The sequence below is a fragment of the Pelecanus crispus genome, chromosome 5, assembly GCF_030463565.1.
Source record: "Pelecanus crispus isolate bPelCri1 chromosome 5, bPelCri1.pri, whole genome shotgun sequence".
NCBI classification, from domain to species: domain Eukaryota; kingdom Metazoa; phylum Chordata; class Aves; order Pelecaniformes; family Pelecanidae; genus Pelecanus; species Pelecanus crispus.
Window position 1 is genome coordinate 52927824 of NC_134647.1, and position 20766 is coordinate 52948589.

The window sequence follows — 20766 nt, forward strand, 5'->3', positions numbered from 1 at the left end:
GGCTGACAGTTGTATTGCAAGCCCTGCTTCTAGGAGGGGAAGAAAACACTTGCTTTCTAACACAAACTGAAAATCATTTCTTACCCTACATAAATGGAGGGAATATATAAAAGTTGAGGAATGTTTATATTTAAAACTTATTTCTGTATGTTTGACTGTTAGTCAGTAGTGGTAGAGTATTCTAGTGTCTACTAGTAAATATTCTTTTCAGAAACAGGACTTGGTTAAAAGTTTTGTTAATATTTCTCTGCTGAAAGTGTAACTTCGGTTTAAAAAAAAAAAAGGGGGGGGTGGGCAGGAGGAAAAAGTATCACTTTTCTCCAGAGCCAATTGTGTATTTTTCTTTGGTAATTTCAGACATTTAAAATATTAATCACTTGAACAGTGCAGTTGGAAGTTCATTAGGTTAAATTTTCACATGAACCACGGTAAACAGGTCTGTGTGTGGTTTCTAACTTGACAAGGATGAGCTGAACTAATTGTCTGAAGCTTGAAAACTCTTACATCTTCTAAATTATTTTTCAGTACTTTATGTTCAGTGTTCGCAGATGCAGGGAAAGGGCATATGGTTAAGGGTGAAGCCATAGTACAAGTGCAGTATTTTACTATTTTCACAGTATATAATAGCTATTTCATAATCCAAAAAGGTGAATAACACTTTAGTTCTTGGTAGTTTTTAGAGACCTTATACAGTTAATTAAATAATGAATGGTTAGGGGGTTTCCCCATAGCAACACATTTTTCCCCTGAAATACATTAAAACTTAAATGAATCTTTCAAAACCAAACATTTTGGAATGCAGCCCGCTTTCTGACAGTGTATTCTGCTGCAGTCTGCTTTCCACATTTCTTTTAATATTATGTGTTCATTTTGAACATTTATGTTTATGTATTAAAGTTAGAAGTTCCATGTCTATTATGTGCTGTCAGACCATAAAATGAATTAAATGATCTAATGTAGCATAACCAAATGCAACAGCTGCATAAGGTTATGCCCTGGAACTTTGAAATAATTCAAATGTCTTGTATTAAACTGAGACATTCAGATAAGCATGGATCAGTTCCTTCTGAGAATCTACCTGATAGGGAACATATATGCTTCCATGGAAATTTTGATGTTAAAAAAATTAAGTGTCTTACAATGTTGCTTGGTGTGTTTGAGCAGCTTAATGCCTAACTTGTTATACAAGAATAGGTTCTGAGTAAGATATTTACCTGGATTTTTAATCAGCTTAGAAGGAAATGAAAATACTGTTTCAGATATTTCCTGATGTTCTGGGCAAGCAGCTTAAAAAAATACAAACTGTTTATCCAAAGTATCATAGAATGATAGCCTAATATGTGAGACCTAAAAATGACAAATACTGGAGTTGGGAAATAGTTTTAGGGTTTTTAATCAGACACATTATGTTACAGATTCCCAGTTTTAGGTGTTTAGGTAGTGTCATAACTGCTATGAGATAAAACGTTTGAGGCTCAGGGGTCAGCTTAGACAGAACCACAGCCTCAAACTTCCTGCAAGTCTAGAGTTGCTCATAGTGAGTAGGGTTGCTGAAATACCTGAATGCAGACCTTGGTAAATAAGCGAGGGAGATCATGGTTACAGATACTACTGCTTTAAAATACATTATTTAACTCTTTATGGACTGTCGTTTTTAAAACTAGAACAGGCTGTCACTTGGTTCTGTCGTGTTTCCGTGTTCTGGGTCTCAGATTTCTGTAGCAGTGGCATTATTTATGTTCTGGCATGCTGATGTTTTATTGCTTCTGCAGCAGAAAATGTGCAGCTATTCATAGCAACACAAACTTCATCATCATCTTGTCAGAAATACTCAGAGCTGTGGATGGGGCTTCAGTACCATTTTACATTTAATGCTATTCCTTTTCTTCTGGTTTCTTTCTTTTTCCAGACTGATCCCCATGCAAAAAAAAAAAAAAAAAAAAAGAAACTTGTTTCCAAAATTAGTGTTTTATTTATTACTTTTAAAAGTGTTTAAAGGAACAAAATTCCAATTTAAAAGAGCGAAATGAACCAGTAACTATTATTTTTAACTTTCACTGAGCAAAATGCTATAACATGGGCTGTGTTACCCAAAAATTTTTGTATCATTTAAAAATATGAGAGTTGCAGGGATGAGGAAGTGTGGAAGCTAGTATATATTTGGCATTTTTTAACTTTCTACACAGCAAACTATTTGTTCTTTGTTGTACTGCTGTGACTCCCATGTTCAGCAGGATGTAGAATTTGGAGACCCACAACACAAATTAGAATCTGTTCTTTCAGAGCTGATGAAGACTGCTTCTCCCTGGGCAGTGTAGGTTGTTATGACTGAATGTAAGTGAAGTGCTGCAGGTAAACGTGAGTATAGGTTTCCCTTTGTGTGGAAAGTGCAGTATCAGTACATATCTTTATTCAGAATATTTATTCAAAGAATATGGTCAACTGATAAATACCAATGGTGCTCTCTTTTTATAAACCTCCATTTATAAACATGTAAAACAGGAAGAGAAACAGACAGGGTTTTTTGAGAAAGTAAATGATAATACTGAGAATAAAGATCCTCTGAACATGATACCATTTAATCTGAAAGCTCTGTTATTGATGTTACGCATACTTCATTTTCTGTTAAGCTTTATCTAAGCAGCTAAAATCAATAAAACCATCTATATTCTCCTACTTCAGAATAAGTGAAGATTTTTGTGGGGTTTTTTTAGCTTAAAACTGGGTCCATAACATTAGAAGTAATAGTGCTGTGAGGAAAACACTCTTGTTACAGGAGAAATGTTCACATGGATTTTTGATGTATCTGTGTACTTCTGTAAGCTACTTTGCTCTATATAAACAAGTGCTTTTCCGGTAAGTCACTCTGCCTTTGCTGAAATAACAGGATTACTTCCAATCATATTGATTGGGATCCAGGAATAATATGTACTTGGTTTTTGTTAGTCAGATACATGATGTATTGAGTCACAGAATTCTGCTTCTCTGAGATTACAGGAATCTGATTCCTTTTAGAAAAGGCAATCTAAAAATCTTCCGGGGCTTTTGAAGTAGTCATTGAAAATATATCACTTCTAAAACTGATAGAATCTTAGAAATTCTCTGCAGAAGATACTTACAAATCTTGTCATACCAGATATTCTGAAAACACAGCCAAATATCATAACACTTCCAGATTTTTGGTGAAGGTTCTTTTTGTGAGGGTTCCTTTACATTTATTTGCAGCCATTGTGTTTGCACTGTTTTAACAGGCAGGTACAATGGAGTGGTGTGTTTTGCGTTTGGGAATGTTTTATTTAGGGGCTCCAGAATTCTCTGTAAAACAGATAATGAAGACATGAAGCATCTAGCAATGTTTGCTATAGGAAGTTTTATTTCATTCATTGGTGTATACGTTTTAAGGACCAGACTAATAGGGCATGTTATGAACGACAAACTAAGCCCAGTAAAACAATAATGCAAACCTGATAAAGCTATGTATATACTGGCAGAAGTTTAAAGATTCAGAATTTCCACTCTTTGAAGTAAACTCCTGTAAAATTTTAAATGGCATATTTTTCCATCATAAGTCAGATCATTCTTGTGGCACCAGCATAATATTAGCAGTCCATTATTTGTTTATAATAAGCATTTAAAAATTTGAACTCTAAAGTTGGAAGACGGCAAAAACGAGAGAGTAAAAACCTTGTACATAGCCAGTTTATTGCTTTAAAATTATTGACTCAGCTGTTTTCATTTGTGAAAGATTTACGAATTGTTCTAAGCAGCGTAAATCAAAACCTTGGCTAATCATGAATGAATGGAGACTGGTGTCCAAAGCACACAATGTAGGCTTCAAATGGGGGGTTTTGTTGTTGTTTAGATTGTTCTCTTTAATATGTAAAGAAGCATAAAAGGATAGTAAGAAAAAGGGCTTAAGAACTTGGAAAGGATCCATCTTTCTTTTTTGTCAAAACTGCTTCAGACCTTTTTCCTCCCATAGCTACTAAACCTTAATTGTTTGTTTTCTGTAACAATTCATCTTTTTTAGCATGACCCCCTTCATTCTCTCCTAATGTGTCAGACATTTCTGAGAGTTTGTTAATACAAATATGTAACTTAAATTCTTTTCCATTGTTCTGGATAATTTACTGTATTTCAATTTCCAAGTCAGCATGAAGAAAGGCAAAAAAGTAGAAAATTATGTATTAGCAACTCTTTTCTGGTTTTTATCTGTACTTTTGTCTTCTGTTTGTAAACAGCTTTCTTGTTTTAATCCTTGACTTGCAATTGCATCCTTCCCTCTCCCTCCCCCCAAAGAAGAACTGTAACAAAACCCTCTGTTTTCCACTTAAATATAGTGTTGCCTTGTACGTTGCATTTCATGTTTATGAAATGAATCTTTATTTAGAAACAAACTGCTGCTCAACTGAGGTACAATTAACTTCCCCATCATTCCACAAATTGGTAAAGGAAGGGATTAGTGCCTGTTGCAGCAATGTCTTTGGATTTTTAGCTGCACCATTGTTTGTGCTACAAACTTGATTATATTCTGAGTCAATGTGTGACTCGGGTTTCTTGGTTGGTTGTACAACTTGGACTGCTTCTACTGCTCAGAAGTACCAGAAATAAAAATTTAGTTGAAACGATATACAATGATTGCTACTTACAGATGTGCATTGATTTACTTGGGATTTTTTACAGTGGTTTTATTGAGGTATCCATTTTCTAGGTCTAGTAATGCTAGGTCTATGCTCTGGCGTTGGGTGAAATCCAGCTTTCCTGAAGTCGATAGGATTTTTGGCTTTTGCTTTTTGGTAGGATCAGAATTTCACATTAATATGTTCACAATACTCAAATTACATGCTTAGCAAAGAATCTGGTAGTACTAATTTTCTGTAACTGTATATAACAAAATCTACAGAAGATTTACAGCTAAACAACTAAAACTTGTTCATACTTACAACTGGAATGAGTTAGTTTCTGCTCTAGTCCAGAGTCCTTTTTAATTCTTTCCAAGTTTCCAAAGTCTACAAAATGCCACAAAAGTGAGTTTTATACTTTACTTGTCAAACTTTTCTCAGGCTGAGAGAGTTTTGTCTATTCACAGTTGTATGTGAATGGTAGATGTACGTAGAATTCACAAATAGCTTAAAATTAGACTTGCAAGTAAGAATAACTTTAAAACTTACCAAGAAAAAAAAACTTCTAGCTGTTTTGCTTCTGTGGTAGATGGAAAATCCAGAGGCCAAGTTGCTGCTTCTTCCTATATTACCCGATGCTGTGGATTGTTAATCTGCAGTTGGAGTTGAAAACTGCTTTTGTCTTTCTCTGTTAGATCCAAGCTGTATTGAGGAATTGGGTTTCTCCATACAATAACCAAGCTAACTAATCATTAAAAAAAAAAAAAAAAGTACTGTTCCGGTATGTATTATTCCAGCAGAGAGAAAGAAATGTTTTTTGAAAGTGCAGTGTTTTATTCTCACATGCAGAATTGCACTAACCAGCTACAGCTGACCCAGATTCCATATACATCACTCTTGGACAGTTTTTTTTAAACAAACACACACTCGACTTAGACGTTCAGCCCACCTATGATGTCATCGTGAACACACTGAGAGCAGAAGAAACTCCTCCTTCGGATTTCCTATCCATACCCTCCAGAAAAGGAGGGGGTAGGGAGGCTGAGAAGTTATGAACAAGGAAAGATTGTTTGCCAGTAGAAGGGAGGGTACCATATGGCAACAGACTGTGCAAGAGTTCAGCAGGCAATTACAAATCAAACATTTTTACTACGCTGCCTAAAGATGCCTTTCAAGTTATTACAGTACTGGGCTTCATTTAGAAGAAAGATTCTTTCAGGCTGATAAAACTCTATTTGTGTCGCTGGGAATAAAAGGGGCAGCCTGGCTGGATACAACAGGAAAAATGAACCATTTATAGTCTAGAAGAATGTTCAACAGAATGTCGCATTCAATTCTTGACGTTCACTTAATAAGAAACAGTTCCAGTTGTTAAACGCATGAAGTCTCCAATACATGTGGAAAATGTTAAAACTGTGTGTGATGGTTTTGGGTAGGTATCAGAATATTTGATAACATCTGACTGGTGTTAGAAGTAGCAAAAGCCACAGAGATTATGCCCTGTAAGGAATGCAGAATACTGGTTTTAGTTCTGTCAATAGTCAGCCAGCACTTAAGTGTATTCAGTTTGCTTTCACTGATCTTTTCAGTTTCTTCACAAAGGACATGCCAGTTGTATTTGAAAGAGAATTACCCTAGTATGTTTTCAAAATAATTTTAGGCTTCATAGAAATGCATTGAATAAGTTTAGAGAACAGCTCTCTACAGAAGAGCTCTTGATTTAGCTAAAAGAAAAAAATCAATGCTTAATTGAGCAAGTCATTCAGAAAGATAATCCTACAAATACATGGGTTTATAAAATCATGCATGATATTGCATGTGCCTGTTCACAGTGAATTTCCTTAATTATAACTAGTAAACATGATTTACTGCTTTCTGTGGAAGATTGAGGAGATTTGGGATTTTTAAGGCCTGTTTGCACATTGCTTAGCAAAGTTCGGTTCAGGATAGCTTATGTAGTCTAGATATTCATATTTATATTGCTATGCTATCTGATGTTTCTGATTATCCTTTCTATTTTTTAATTAACTGATTATAGCAGAATAGAAAATTTGAGAAATTTAGTAGTATATCAGGTCATGTGTAATACCTTTTTATTCACTTTTTTATATGTCACCTTTCAACCACAGGTATTTTAATTTGTTTCTGTGTGTGTGTGTGCACACGCGTGTGTATGTGTTGATTTTGGAGTGATGCCCAGTTTCCCAACTCACATTTGAGGGCTGTACTGGTTAGGTGCTATACAAACACAACTGCTGTTCTTGTGAGGTTATATTCATAGTCTTCCACCTGTAAAGCCGAACTTCTTGTTATGATTCTGGTTATACAAGGCTGAGAGTGAAGCAAAATATAATTTTAGAAATTCCCTGTTACTGAAATAAGTTTCTTGTACACAAACTTAATTTTTTTTTTTTAATTTGACTATCTTGTGGAGGATGCAGGGGACGAAGAGCAATTCCTTCTAATAGCTGAGTTGTTTAGGATATGTTTCATTAGCTTGAGACAAAAATGATCAGTCTTTGGCTGAAGTTCAAGAAACTGAGTTGAATTTAGAATTAGAGTAAGTGGTTTATCTACAGCATTAGTATGTGAGGGGGAGGATTTTCCTATCTACATGATCAAGGGATTGAAAAACTAGAAAGCTTACAATGGCGATGGGAAAGAAAGCAGGTCGAAGTCTTGAAGAGACTTATCTATAAGACTGTTGGATCTTTGGAGTTGTGATTAACAGGAACTGCGGGATTTGCACCACATTTCAATCTGAGTGAACTTTTTGCCTAGTTAACTTTGCCCGTGTTGCTGCAAGTTGAGTTTGAGTTTCTATTCAGCTTGAAGAATTATAGATAATATGATTTTTCCTTCTGTTATTTTTTTTAATTGCTGAATTGGAGGAATGAAGCAGTAGACTTCCTAAAATCATTAGTAGTTTTGATTGTTGTTTGATTTGTATTTTAGCATTGTGTGTTTAGTACACTTCCTGTTTGTCAAGGGAATAAGTAATTGGTGATATGGCAGAAGATTAGGTTCATGAGTAGTTGTGCATGTCCTTGTAATTACTTTTAGATTTAGAAATAATGACACTGTTAAAGACAAAGTCAATTGGTTTGTACCTAGTGCGATGCAGGGGGAAAGGATCCTCTCTGCCTCCCACTGTGATTTGTCATACAGAGAATGAAACCTTGCCCACAGAAACCTAGCTGTACTCATACCCTCAGCATCTGTGAATACAGCTGAGATAAGGCTGACAAAACTAAGGATTAAGTGATTGAGGAGGGTGCAGATTCAATCCTAGACAAGGGTGGCCTGGCAATGTACTCTCCTCTAAGTCCAAGCATTATTACTGTTTTACTCTAATGTCTGAAGGCTCTCGGAGATCTTGTGGAATGATTTCTCAGGTAAATCCAGAATAATATTCTGAGGCAATGCTGTTGTCAACCTGCATGCACGTTAGTCAATGAAAGCAAAAATTGTTCAATATACTGTTTGTGAGTTTTTTCTCCTAAACGGGAGACACTAAATAAAGAAACTTTTCATTCTAATCTCTTATTCAGGTATTTATCTGTCAGATTTGACATATATTGACTCTGCCTACCCATCAACAGGGAGCATTCTGGAAAGTGAGCAAAGAACAAATTTAATGAACAACATTCTTCGAATTATCTCAGATTTACAGCAGTCATGTGAATATGGTAAGCTAGTGTGTAAATATTGCAGTATTAAAGAGAACAACTTCCAAAGCTTTAATATTTGTCTTCTATAATGCAATGTAAGTAAGGCCCAACCCATTTGAATGCCATTAACACTCTCCCTCACCCTCTCAGCCCAAGTCTAAGTTTATTCTGGTATTGTTGGTTATGATAGAGCGTCAGTGTGAGAAGACAGAATAAAATTGCCCTTTTCTTACATCACACACATTTTTGCAGTACATATTTTCTGATGAAAAATGTGGAATACATTGTACTTAACAGTAGTTTTACTAGTATGTTATAAACTTGTATCCCTCTCTTCCATAATTTTATGACTATGATTTCTAAAAAAGTAGGATTGTTTTCAGAGTAGTACTTTTACTGGAGCTAATAAAATACATTCAGCTTGTCTTTTGGACATTTATAGTTCCCTTCATAGATCAGATAATGTATTTTTTTCTTCAAAGGTGGTCTCCCTCACAACCCTTTTCAAGTTCTAGTAAAATCATAAGGCTGCGTTTGCGATGGTGGAATGTGAATTAGCACAGGATCGTAGCTTTAGTGAAAGCTCAATATAATAAGAATGTAGGCTGTGAAGGAGTCTCAGATACAACCCGCCAGGTTCCAGGTTTGGGAACTGAAGAGTTTGACCAGGGGTGCTCTCTCACTTTTCCCCGATATGTGCTTTGATAAGTAGGGCAGCTCTAGGGGGATACGTAAGTGGCTTTATGGATGTGGGGAATGTCAGCTTAATGCATAAGAATTGCTATGAATGACAAAAATTTCAATGTCACTAGGGACTGTAGTTTGTACCTCCATCACACATAAAAAGGCAAGAGATCTGATTCTGTTTAAATAGTTTCTGGAAAATAACTTTGCTTACCAATGAATCGTACAGTGATAACGAATGTCATCTGTTCTCCAGATATTCCTCTGCTGCCTCATGTCCAAAAATATCTGAACTCAGTTCAGTACATAGAAGAACTACAAAAGTTTGTAGAAGATGACAATTACAAGTAAGTATGAAATGCTATAACTGTCTGTAACTCATTACAAAATAACTTCTATAAGTTATAAGCCTGTCACTTTTAAGATTGCACTTGTATTGCGGGATTATGCGTCTCAGGTGCACCAGTTGGAAGTAGTGAGGTTACAGCAGGGTCCTGCGCTCAAGACAGTTTTCAGCATGCTGGATGGCATATCTCTTTCCTTTTCTATGCCTGACTGCATCAAGCCCTAACTTTCAGGTCTGTTTGAGTGTTTGCTAATGAAGACTCCATACTTCTGGCTCACATGTAACACTGTTCATTCAATAAGATGCATCCCGTGATTGGAGACAGCTTATGTCATTTTTCATCAGAACAAAGTCATCTGTGCGTCCAGTCCCAAGTTCTTACTGAGGGTGACTTAAGGCTTTCACTTTCATATATATTTCACTTTCATTTTATATTTTTCTCTTTGATTAGGTTATACAGTGTGAGTAAAATGTAAACACTTGATTTTTGAGAGGCAAAATATTGTCCATCTGTATCCCCACCCATTCCTCCCAGCATACCAGCCAAAATGGAGGTTTCTACTTCCTTAATGAAAAGATTATTACTGTATTAAGTGATTTGCAATCCAACAAAACTGGGGGATGGAAACCGCTGGCAAGAGACAGGAACAAGCCCTGAGGACAGGAAAAAACCTAAAGCAAATCTGTTGCATATGAAGAAAGTTTTTGTTCACTGGCTGATCTGCTTGAGGAGATTCCCCACTGATTCCCATCCTGCCTACCCGGGAAGTTTGTCACCTCAGTTGTGTGGAATTGGTTGCTTGTGTAGCTACACTCAAATGGTGGGAGGGGTATGCACACTAGAGGAACAAATACAGTTACCAATTAGTAGCCCTAACTTGGATTTACTAAAAGGCAGTAAATGGGGACCCTTCAGTTTATGTCAAAGAACAGTTAACGAGGGCTCAGACACTTGGCTTCCCTTCTAAGACTTGTGAATTGTTGTCTGCATGTTCCTATGCAATCATCCAGCTTTACCTTTTTGCTGAAATGTTCTATAGCCTGATTTTGAAAGTATTGCTTGCTTATCACTGAGAGTAAAGCTTTGTGGTCAAACACTTGAAGGGGAAAAAAACCCCAAAACAACCAAACCCTAGTTTCTTAACTGCAGTGTCTGCTTCTTAGTGGCATATTGTTTTCATGAATTCCACACTTAACCTTCTTCCGCCTTCACTAGGTAGGACTGGCTACTAGTGGGAATTTTATTGCTGAAGGAGCTACAGTCTCTTCATCCTGTACAACCCACGTTTTGATAGCAGAGAAATGAATGGAGACAACTGCATGTAATGCAAAATATGACTGCTATTCAGAAAGTCTGTTTTGTACGTCTCCAAACTGAATTTTTTATGGGGGAGGAGTGTATTTTGAAGAACTATTCTTTCTATAAGGGACTATTTTACTTTTTATCCCCTAAGGTGTCTGAAAAAAGGCTGAAGTTTGAGAACAGCCATTGTGACTTGAATACATGTTTTTTCTTCCTAAAGGATTTTATTTTATTTTTAAAAAATTAAATTTTAAAATAGTAATGAATCACTGCTAAACTGTCTGGGGATGGGAGGGAGGGAAGCTGTCAAACTTCAAATTTTTTCTCCCCAGAATTAAGTAGATGCTTTTCCAACCCTGCTAATTTCAAAGATTCCAGTTCTGCAAACTGTGGACAAAATATGCTTGGTCTTCCTGCAGTTCTCTGCTGCTGGAGTCTGCCTTCTTTGTGGTACTGTTGGAAATGGCATTTAAAAGTGCCTGTTATAGAAAAAGCTTGAATTATGGATGCAGTCAAGTTGATAATGTATTTTCCAAAAGAAGGATTTTGGCTTTTAGGCCAGTAAGGACGAAAGGCTTGGCCCGGCACACTAGTGCACTTGATAGAAAATTTTAAAATATGAAGTGTAGTAAGTATAAATCTTTTATCCAAGGTGGGGGGAGTAGTCGCATACTTTTTATTCTTCCCAGTTTTTATGCTAAAGTAGTGGTATCATCACTGAGTTACATGTATCTGCTATGCCGATCATGTATCGGCAGTTGCAGGGCCGTGTAGGTCCTGGCTTACATGTGGCTATGTTTTCCCGGGAGGGTGATGCCAAGGCAGAGCAATGGCCCCTTCCCCTGCTCCTTCCACGGTGTGACTTTGCCACACCTTGTTAGCAGATGGTGAAGATGGCACCTGGTGGCTGTTTGGCTGCTTGTGGCTGGCTATGCCAGCTGCGTCAGGCTCCCTGATGCAGAAGAGGTCGCAGTGCTGTGCTGTAGCCAAGGCTTTGCTGTTGAGTCTGGTCATCCTTCAGCATGGTATTGAAAACCTCTCCCGGTCTATATGAACCAAAGCAGTAGACTCACTTAACTACGTTATGCCCTAGCATGTCATTTTTTGAATCCTGGGCCCTGTTGCAGTAGTAGGGTTTTTTCCACCCAAAAAAAATAAAAAAAGAATGTTTGGAAATAGTGTGTGCTAAAGATGATTATGCATGGTTTATATTAACTTTGTAGTGTTTCTTGCAATTATAGAAATGGGCAGCTTTCAGTTGTAAATTTAAAAAAATAACTTTTCAAAAACTTACTTTTATATGCTTCTATTTCCTGATAAAGTAATTTTTAATGCTTCTTTAATGCAGACTTTCATTAAAGATAGAACCAGGGACCAGCACCCCCCACTCTGCTGCTTCCAGAGAAGATTTAGTAGGTAAATGCTTAATAAATGTGAGAAGACTTGAGGTTGTCAAATGCATTATTTTTGAGTTGCAAACGTGGAAAATATTTGCCTGAGGCTAATAAAGAAGTGTGAAGTATAAACACTGCATATTTGTAATAAAAAGTCTAAAGGTGATCTGTAAAGAAATTCTTTCAAGGTATTGAGTCAGTTTTTTAGGTTCTTGTATGTATTGTGGCACTAACTTGTTAGTGTCATTTGGGGTGAAGAGCTATTAAATATTCATTCTTTGTTGCATCTAGACAGAAAGGCCTTCATCTAAACTTTTCATGGTATAATATGCTTCCAAAAATGTACATCATTTTTGATCAATGCCAAAAGTGGTTGAAGGCAGGAGTTTCAAAATGTAGAATCATTGGAACCTGTTCAATGCCAATGTAGCTAATGCAGCAACCTTTCGGACTTACAAAATACTTGTAACTAGATGGACTATTTGAAATAAGTGTGTTTATTTTTAATCCTGTGTGAAAAACCTAAAGCACAGTTTTTTTTTAATTATCAATATGAGTGTATCAATGAGTTTTATTACAGGCTATCTCTTACAAGTGGGGTTTAGGAAGTTTTGTGCAATTCTTCCACAATTTTCTGAGAAGTAGCCCTGACAGTAATTCTGAAGTTACTCGGGAGTAATGTCTTTTCTGTTCCCAGGCTCTGAAGTCGGAGCATCTCCACAAAGCGGACGGAAAAATGTTGCAGCTGAGGGAGCCTTGCTGCCACCAACACCCCCTTCACCTCGGAACCTGATACCGCATGGACATAGGAAATGTCACAGTCTGGGATACAAGTCAGCATTTTATTTAACCTGAAAATCCTAAGCTTTGATGTATTATCGTGTAATGCAGAAGCTTTGCTTTTAAAAGTAGCATGATTTGTACACATTAATTCACTTAGAGACCAGTTTGCGGCAAGAGAGCGAGCTCAGAACTGTAATGGTAGTATCCCAACTAAAGAGAATTAGTCAAAATAAGGCGACTGTGCAGCTGTTATGATGATAAGAATAGCCAATGAGTTAGACAAAATAGGCTCTTTTTGAATGACAAAACTATCATTTATAGCAACTCAATACCAGTGTAATTCTTTCAAATTCAAACTGAAATAATTGCCTTATTGGTATTTTTATAGTGAGACCTCCTTTGTAGACTTTCATATAACTTTGTATAGTTAGGTTCAGTTAGGCTTCAGGTTTTTTCTATATAGGTGTACTCCTAATTAATATCTTGATCGTTATATCATCAATTCCCTTCTCTTTTCAAAATGCAAGACTGTAGCTATTCAGTAATTCATCTCTTAACTTACATTTGTGTAAGTTTACCTTTAATGAGCTAGAATGCAATTCTGAAGTTCAATTATGTAACTGTTTATAGTAAGACAAAACTCAGGATATGGAAAGTAATTTTTAAAGTACTCCTGACTTTCTCTTTGCTCCAAGAGTGCTGTGCAGTTTTAAGACTAGCAATTCCTATAGATAATATAGTTTGTGGACAATTGCTTATGACTTGAGTGGTGATTTAGTTTGGTATTCAGAACACACTGCATGCAGTCCTTGAGGATGTTAAAGCAACAACTTTTGAAATGTATCAAAGATAATGTTGTAACAATTTTATCCTTGTTCATTTCTAGTTTCATACACAAAATGAATACGGCTGAATTTAAAAGCGCAACATTCCCCAACGCAGGACCAAGACATTTACTGGATGACAGCGTCATGGAGCCTCATGTCCCATCCCGAGGGCAGGCAGAAAGCTCCACCCTTTCTAGTGGAATTTCAATAGGTAGGAACTGTAAACATACCCGTGCAGTACATGGTCTTTTAATAAAGATTGTAGCATGATTAGTTGGCAATTGTACAAGCAGCGATACTATTCTAAAATACCAATTCTACTTTAGAGCAAATTTGAGAAATATAAGTGGAGAAGGGCAGCATAATTTGTACAGCATGAACTGACAAATTATAAAAAAGCAGTTTTGGGTGTTTTTTTTTTTTTTTTCAATCCCCTTTAACAATACAACCTCTGATCCTCCTCTTCGTTGATGGAGGTGGAAGTAAGTTCAGGGCACCATTTCCTATTCTCCACTCCTCCCCCAAATCAATCCAAATTAAAAATGCCTTGTAGTAGGATTTCTATTTAAAATGCCACATTGAATTGACAGTGAGAACTGTAAATTGCTGACAGTCTTTAAGAGCATAATTTCTAAATACTCCTGACAAAAGTCAGGAGTAGATAGCAATTTAACTTTCAGATACTTCAAAATGTCAGAGTCTACTTGATTTTGGTAAGTTATTTATCTTCAAATATTTAGCATATGCTTCTTTTGAGAACTTCTGCTTCCTGAGTTTCTTATGTGACGAAAGTTGCTCTTTTTTCCTGTTACACACAGATCCTCAAAGTTGGAGGGAGGGCAGGGCAAGTGCCTCTCAGATCCCCTTTACTGCAGCCAAGGTTGAAAAATGGAACCTCTATCACCTTTTTCTGAAAATTTCTCAGAGTTATTAGCTTGATAGAATTCAATTGTGTTCAGTTTTTATGCATTTATGGTAATAAAAGTCTTTTTTAGTGTTATGCATTTCTCTGGATAACTTGATTTTAAAAACCAGTTTTGCTTTTTAGCCTTTATGGAGAGAAACAAGGTCGCACAGTTTCAAATTGTGCTTTTTTCAGGAGCTGTTTGTGTATTTTCTTGAGGAGAAGGCCCTATTTTGACTAAACATTAAATATATTTTTCATGTGGAAAAAGTCAAATATCTAGAGGCAATAATTTTAAAAAAATTATGTTAATAAGTAAATCTGTGGAGCTAACAGACCAAAGTAGTTTGAACCTGTTCACATCAGACAGCTTCCACTATTAAATCACAGAATCATAGAATGCTTTGGGTTGGAAGGGTCATCTAGCGCAACCCCCCTGCAGGGAGCAGGGACAGTTTTAACTAGACCAGGTTGCTCAGAGCCCCATCCAACCTGACCTTGAATGTTGCCAGGGATGGGGCCTCCACTACCTCTCTGGGCAACCTGTTCCTGTGCTTCACCACCCTCATTGTAAAAAATTTCTTTCTTATGTCTAGTCTAAATCTATTCTTTAGTTTAAATCCATTATGCCTTGTCCTGTCACAACAGGTCTTGCTAAAATGATTGCCCCCATCCTTATTATAGGCCCCCTTTAAGTACTGAAAGGCCGCAATAAGGTCTTCCCGCAGCCTTCTCTTCTCCAGGCTGAACAACCCCAACTCCCTCAGCCTGTCCTCATAGGAGAGGTGCTTCCAGCCCTCGGATCATTTTTGTGGCCCTTCTCTGGACCCGCTTCAACAGGTCCATGTCCTTCTTGTGCTGAGGGCTCCAGAGCTGGATGTAGTAGTGCAGGTGGGGTCTCACCAGAGTAGAACAGAGGGACAGAATCACCTCCCTCGACCTGCTGGCCACGCTTCTTTTGATGCAGCCCAGGATACGGTTGGCTTTCTGGGCTGCAAGCGCACATTGTTGGCTCAGGTCCAGCTTTTCATCCACCAGTACCCCCAAGTCCTTCTCCACAGGGCTGCTCTCAATCCCTTCTTCCCCCAGCCTGTATTGATATCAGGGTTGCCCCAACCCAGCTGCAGGACCTTGCATTTGGCCTTGTTGAACCTCATGAGGTTCACACAGGCCCACCTCTCCAGCTTGTCCAGGTCCCTTTGGATGACATCTCATCCTTCTGGTGTGTCAACTGCACCACTCAGCTTGGTGTCATTTGCAAACTTGCTGAGGGTGCAATCAATCCCACTGTCTATGTCATTGATGAAGATGTTAAACAGCACTGGTCCCAGTACGGACCCCTGAGGGACTCCACTTGTCACTGGTCTCCATTTGGACATCGAGCTGTTGACTACTACCCTCTGGATGTGACCATCCAGCCAATTCCTTATCCACCAAACAATCCACCCATCAAACCCATATCTCCCCATTTTAGAGAGAAGGATGTTGTGGGGGACTGTGTGAAGGCTTTACAGAGGTCCAAATAGATGACGTCCATTGCTTTTTTCCCTTGTCTACTGATGCAGTCACTCCTTCAGAGAAAGCCACTAGGTTGGTCAGGCAGGACTTGCCCTTGGTGAATCCGTGCTGGCTGTCTCGAATCACCTCCCTGTCCTCCATGTGCTTGAGCATAGCTTCTAGAAGGATCTGTTCTATGATCTTCCCAGGCACAGAGGTGAGGCTGACAGGTCAGTAGTTCCCAGGGTCCTCCTTTCTACCCTTTTTAAAAATGGGCACAATGCTTCCCTTCTTCCAGTCCCCAGAGACTTCACCTGACTGCCATGACTTTTCAAATATCATGGAGAGTGGCTTGGCAACTCCATCAGCCAATTCCCTCAGGACTCTGCGGTGCATCTCATCAGGTCCCATAGACTTATGTACATTGAGGTTCCTCAGGTGGTCTCGAACCTGATCTCCCCTTACAGTGGGAGGGGCTTTACCCCCCTGCTCCCCATCTTGCAGTCCATCAACTCAGGAGGGGTGAGGAGAGGGATTGCCGGTGAAGACTAAGGCAAAAATGTTGTTGAGTACCTCAGCCTTCTCCTCGTCTGTTGATACTAGGTCACCATTCTTGTTCATCGGGGTGGTGAGCTTTCTTTAACCTTCCTTTTCTGGTTGACATACCTGTAGAAGCCCTTCTTGTTATTCTTTATATCCCTTGCCAAATTCAGTTCCAGACGCGCCTTGGCCTTCCTGACGCCATCCCTACGCAACGGGGCAGCTTCCCTACGCTCTTCCCAGGACACCTGTCCCTGCTTCCACTGCCTGTGCAGTTCCCTCTTACTCTTTAGTTTGACCAGCATGTCTCGACTCAGCCATGCTGGTCTCTTCCCTTCCTTGCCTGATTTCTTACACTTGGGGACTGAGAGCTCTTGCACTCTATGGAAGGTGTCCTTAAAGAGCTGCCAGCTCTGTTCCATTCCCCTGTCCCTGAGGGACTGTTTCCCAGGGGGTCCTTCTGACTAACTCCTTGAAGAGCTGGAATTTTGCTTTTCTAAAATTCAGGGTCCTGGCTACACTCCTCGCTTTTCCCATGTCCCTCAGGAGTGTGAACTCCACCAATGCGTGATCACTGCAGCCCAGGCTGCCTCCAGTCTTGACATCACTGATGAGCTCACTTGCATTGGTGACCATCAGGTCCAGTATTGCATCCCCTTGGGTAGGGGTGTCTATTACCTGGCTTAGGAAGTTATCCCCTATGCATTCCAGGAATCTCCTGGATTGCCTACAGCTCACTGTGTTGCTTTTCCAGCAAATGTCGGGGTGGTTGAAGACCCCCAGTAGGACGAGAGTCTGCAAGCGCGAAGCCTCCCAGAGCTGGAGGAAGAAGGCTTCGTCAGCAGATTCCCCTTGATCAGGCAGCCTGTAGTAGACACCAGCCACAAGGTTCCCTTTGTTGCCTCTGTCTCTGATTCTTACCCATAAGATTTCGACCTGCTTGTGGCTTTTCTTCAGGGACAGCTCTTCACAGTGTATTGATTTCTTTACATAGAGGGCAACGCCTCCCCCCCTCCTTCCTTGCCTGTCCCTTCTGAACAGCCTGTAGCCATCGATAGCCACATTCCAGTTGTGGGATTCATCCCACCAAGTTTCAGTTATGGCAATCAGGTTGTAGCTTCCTAGCAGCACAGCACCTTCCAACTCCTTCTATTTGTTCCCCATGCTGTGTGCATTTGTGTAGAGGCATTTCATCTGGGCTTTTGGCTGTGTCACCTTCTTAGTGGAACATCACCCTGTTTCCCTTGGGGTGTTTCGTGAAGGTTTCCTTGTGAGCTCCTACTATCTCAGGAGCCCCCAGCTCATCTCCGCAAGACTTCAACTGTGCTGCGGTGTCCCCATCATGCCTCTGGGCAACAGGTTGAGGGCTCATAGTAGCACCCCATCCCTCTAACCATTGCGTACCATCCCGCAGCTTGTCACAGGCAAGCCTGGTATGTTCCCCCTCCCCCTTCACATCTAGTTTAAAGCCCTGTCAATGAGTCCTGCAAGCTCCTGAGCAAAGACCCTCTTTCCCCTTTGAGAAAGGGGGCTCCCATTTGATGCCAGCAAACCTGGTGCCATGTAGGCCCTCCCATTGTCAAAAAACCCAAAGTTGTGGTGGTGGCACCAGCCACGGAGCCATGTATTAAGAGATTGGATCTGCCTTTCTTACCAATGTCACCTCCCACAACTGGAGGAAGGAAGGAAAAGATAACCTGTGCCCCTGATTGCCTCACTAACTGTCCCAAGGGCCTGAAATCTCTTAATCACCCTTGGGCTACGCACTGCAACTTCATCACGACCTGTGTGGAAGAGCAGTAACAGGTAGCAGTCTGAGGGCCGTACCAGGCTGGGAAGTCTCCTGGTGATATCTCTGACCCAGGCTCCTGGGAGGCAGCAGACTTCCCTGTGAGGAGGGTCTACCCGGCATATTGGACCCTCTGTTCACCTCGGAAGGGAGTCTCCTACAACTATAACCCTTCTTTTCTTCCTTGTGGAGGTGGTAGTAATATGGGGGTGGGTCTTTGTGGTCTTGGTGACTCCTCTGGTGTAGATGGATCAATGCCCACATTGTCCACTGACTGGTCCTCCACATCTAGAGCCTCATACCTATTGTGCAGAGGCACCTGGGGAGTCATGGTGGGCAAGGAATGGGTTCGGTTGCCTCCCCGATTGTGGACTTGTTTCCACTCACTGCTTCCCTCCAAGACCCTGCCTACATCCTAGTGGGGTGAGGATACTGGCTCCCTTTGGTCACAGGCTTTCTCTGGAGGCTGTCCCTGGTCAGGTTTCCAGGAGCTCACAGCGTGGTTCCACCAGTCTCTCTCTTGCTCAGACTCCCTGATGCTCCATAGCCTGTCTGCTTCCTCTCTTAGCTCTGCCACCAGGCCAAGTAGATAGTCCACTTGGTCACAGCGCACACAGCTGTTCCCTCCACTGTCATCTGTTCCCAGTGCAAGCTGGTGGCACTCCCTGCAGCTGGAGACCTGGACGGCTGTGTTTCCCTGGGAGCTCAGTCTGGGTAGATACATCCTTTCTGGGTAGTGCAGAGGATACGGCCTTCTGCCGGGTGGATGCCGTGGCCATGCCTAGGCTCCCTCTCACCAGCTGAACTTACTGAACCTACCTCTTGAGCTAGGAGGGGGACTTGGCCCTCCCCTCATGCCCTGCCTGTGCAAACTAATGTGCCACGCCCTCCTGACGTGCCACGCCCTGTTCGCCGTGCTCCTGGTCACTCGCGCTCCCTGGGGGCTGCTTTTGTACGTGAGGGAGTTGCCTGTCTCTGTTTTCTACAGGTTCTCTGCTGTGGTAAAGTCTGCCATTTCAAAACCATCTATCAGGAATGGTACTTCTCATCAGCATACAGACAGCTTGCATTCTCAGGGATTGCACAGTACAGGAGAACCAAACTTATGTCACCTTTGTTGAGATGTAGCGTTGCCCTTTTCTCAGTGCATTTTTTTTTGCTGTTGTTTTCTATCTAAATATCTCAGAAACTTCTCTGCAGTTGATCCTTTTTTCCAGGGTAAATTATTTGTTTACCTCCATTAGAGCCTAGCAGGGAAGGCCTGCCAGAGCTGACAAGCAGTTTTTCATGAGGTACAATTACAAACCAGTCACCATCTAGACATTTGGGAGAATACAGGGTTTTCCTACTTCATCTCATCTCTGAATTTTTCAACTCTGTTCTCTTGCCTAGTTCAGGTATGACCTTATCAGCTTGATGTAGTCACCCTTGCAAGGTGGAACAGAATTGCCACTTTGGAAGACTTTTAAATCACTTGTAAAACAGCAACCTTATGCATTTTGTGTAAGATCAATGTTTGTGGTTAGAACTTCCCCTCTCCCATTCTCTTCCACCTCCAGCCTCCCCATACTTGGATACTTAGGTTTATCACTGTTTTGACACTATAGCATCATTGTTATTTTTGCTGCTTCTTGATTATGAAAATTTCAGTGACCCAAAAGATTAGTAAAGGTGCTAGGGATATATATGGAGGAAGAGTAAGTTCTGGAGGCTTGCAGTATGTGTTACTGCAGAATTCTTGGAAATGTACGTTGTCTGGCATTCAGTACTGCTGCTTCAGCAGGATTTAAGGAAGTTGATTGAAGCTGCTAAGTTCCTCCATCATGTTTGAAGTAGTCTGTTTACTCAGTACTTGGAAATAGTACAGTCACTGCAGTAGAGAGGAGGTTAACAGTATTCTACAACACACCTTCAAAAGACAGTCAAGAAAACTTCTTCTGCATGTGTGTACTGAAAAGAGTGTTATTCCTCACCTTGCCCATAAACGTGGATTTAAATCTGTTGCTCTAGAAACAGAACTACCTTGTCCTAGATATAAGCCTATATAGGACTTAACTTTTTGGATAAATGATCCCTCTTCAAAACATGGACAGTGTTTCTGATATGCCAGCACCTTGAATATGACCTTAAAGATGAATGTAATACGACTTTAAATCACATGTGTTTTGAGGGCTCAGCGGTGTTCAGACCTTTCTAATCCTTTCATACTGGAAGATCTGATATAATGTGCCTCTACATCAAATATCAAAAAAGCAACAGTGTCTATAGGATGTTTGTATGCAGCACTGTACTGTTACGATGCTTCATCTAAATCATTAGAGCATATGAATTGGTGCGGTTTTTTTATCAGACCTTGTGTCTGAGTTGCCTTTGCTTGTTAACAGATTACTGTAGTCCATTTACAAT

The 20766-nt window shown here is 40.0% G+C and overlaps 1 protein-coding gene across 2 annotated transcripts in view; it reads left to right on the top strand.

Annotated features, from left to right (window-relative positions):
* RALGPS2 (Ral GEF with PH domain and SH3 binding motif 2) overlaps positions 1-20766 on the top strand; it is a 104682-nt gene that overhangs the window by 58938 nt on the left and 24978 nt on the right. For both annotated transcript variants that reach the window (XM_075710573.1, XM_075710572.1), the window contains exons 8-12: positions 8174-8311; positions 9234-9324; positions 11975-12042; positions 12718-12853; positions 13690-13841. In XM_075710573.1, the coding sequence (XP_075566688.1) occupies positions 8174-8311; positions 9234-9324; positions 11975-12042; positions 12718-12853; positions 13690-13841 (585 nt within the window). The remainder of the gene's footprint in view (positions 1-8173; positions 8312-9233; positions 9325-11974; positions 12043-12717; positions 12854-13689; positions 13842-20766) is intronic.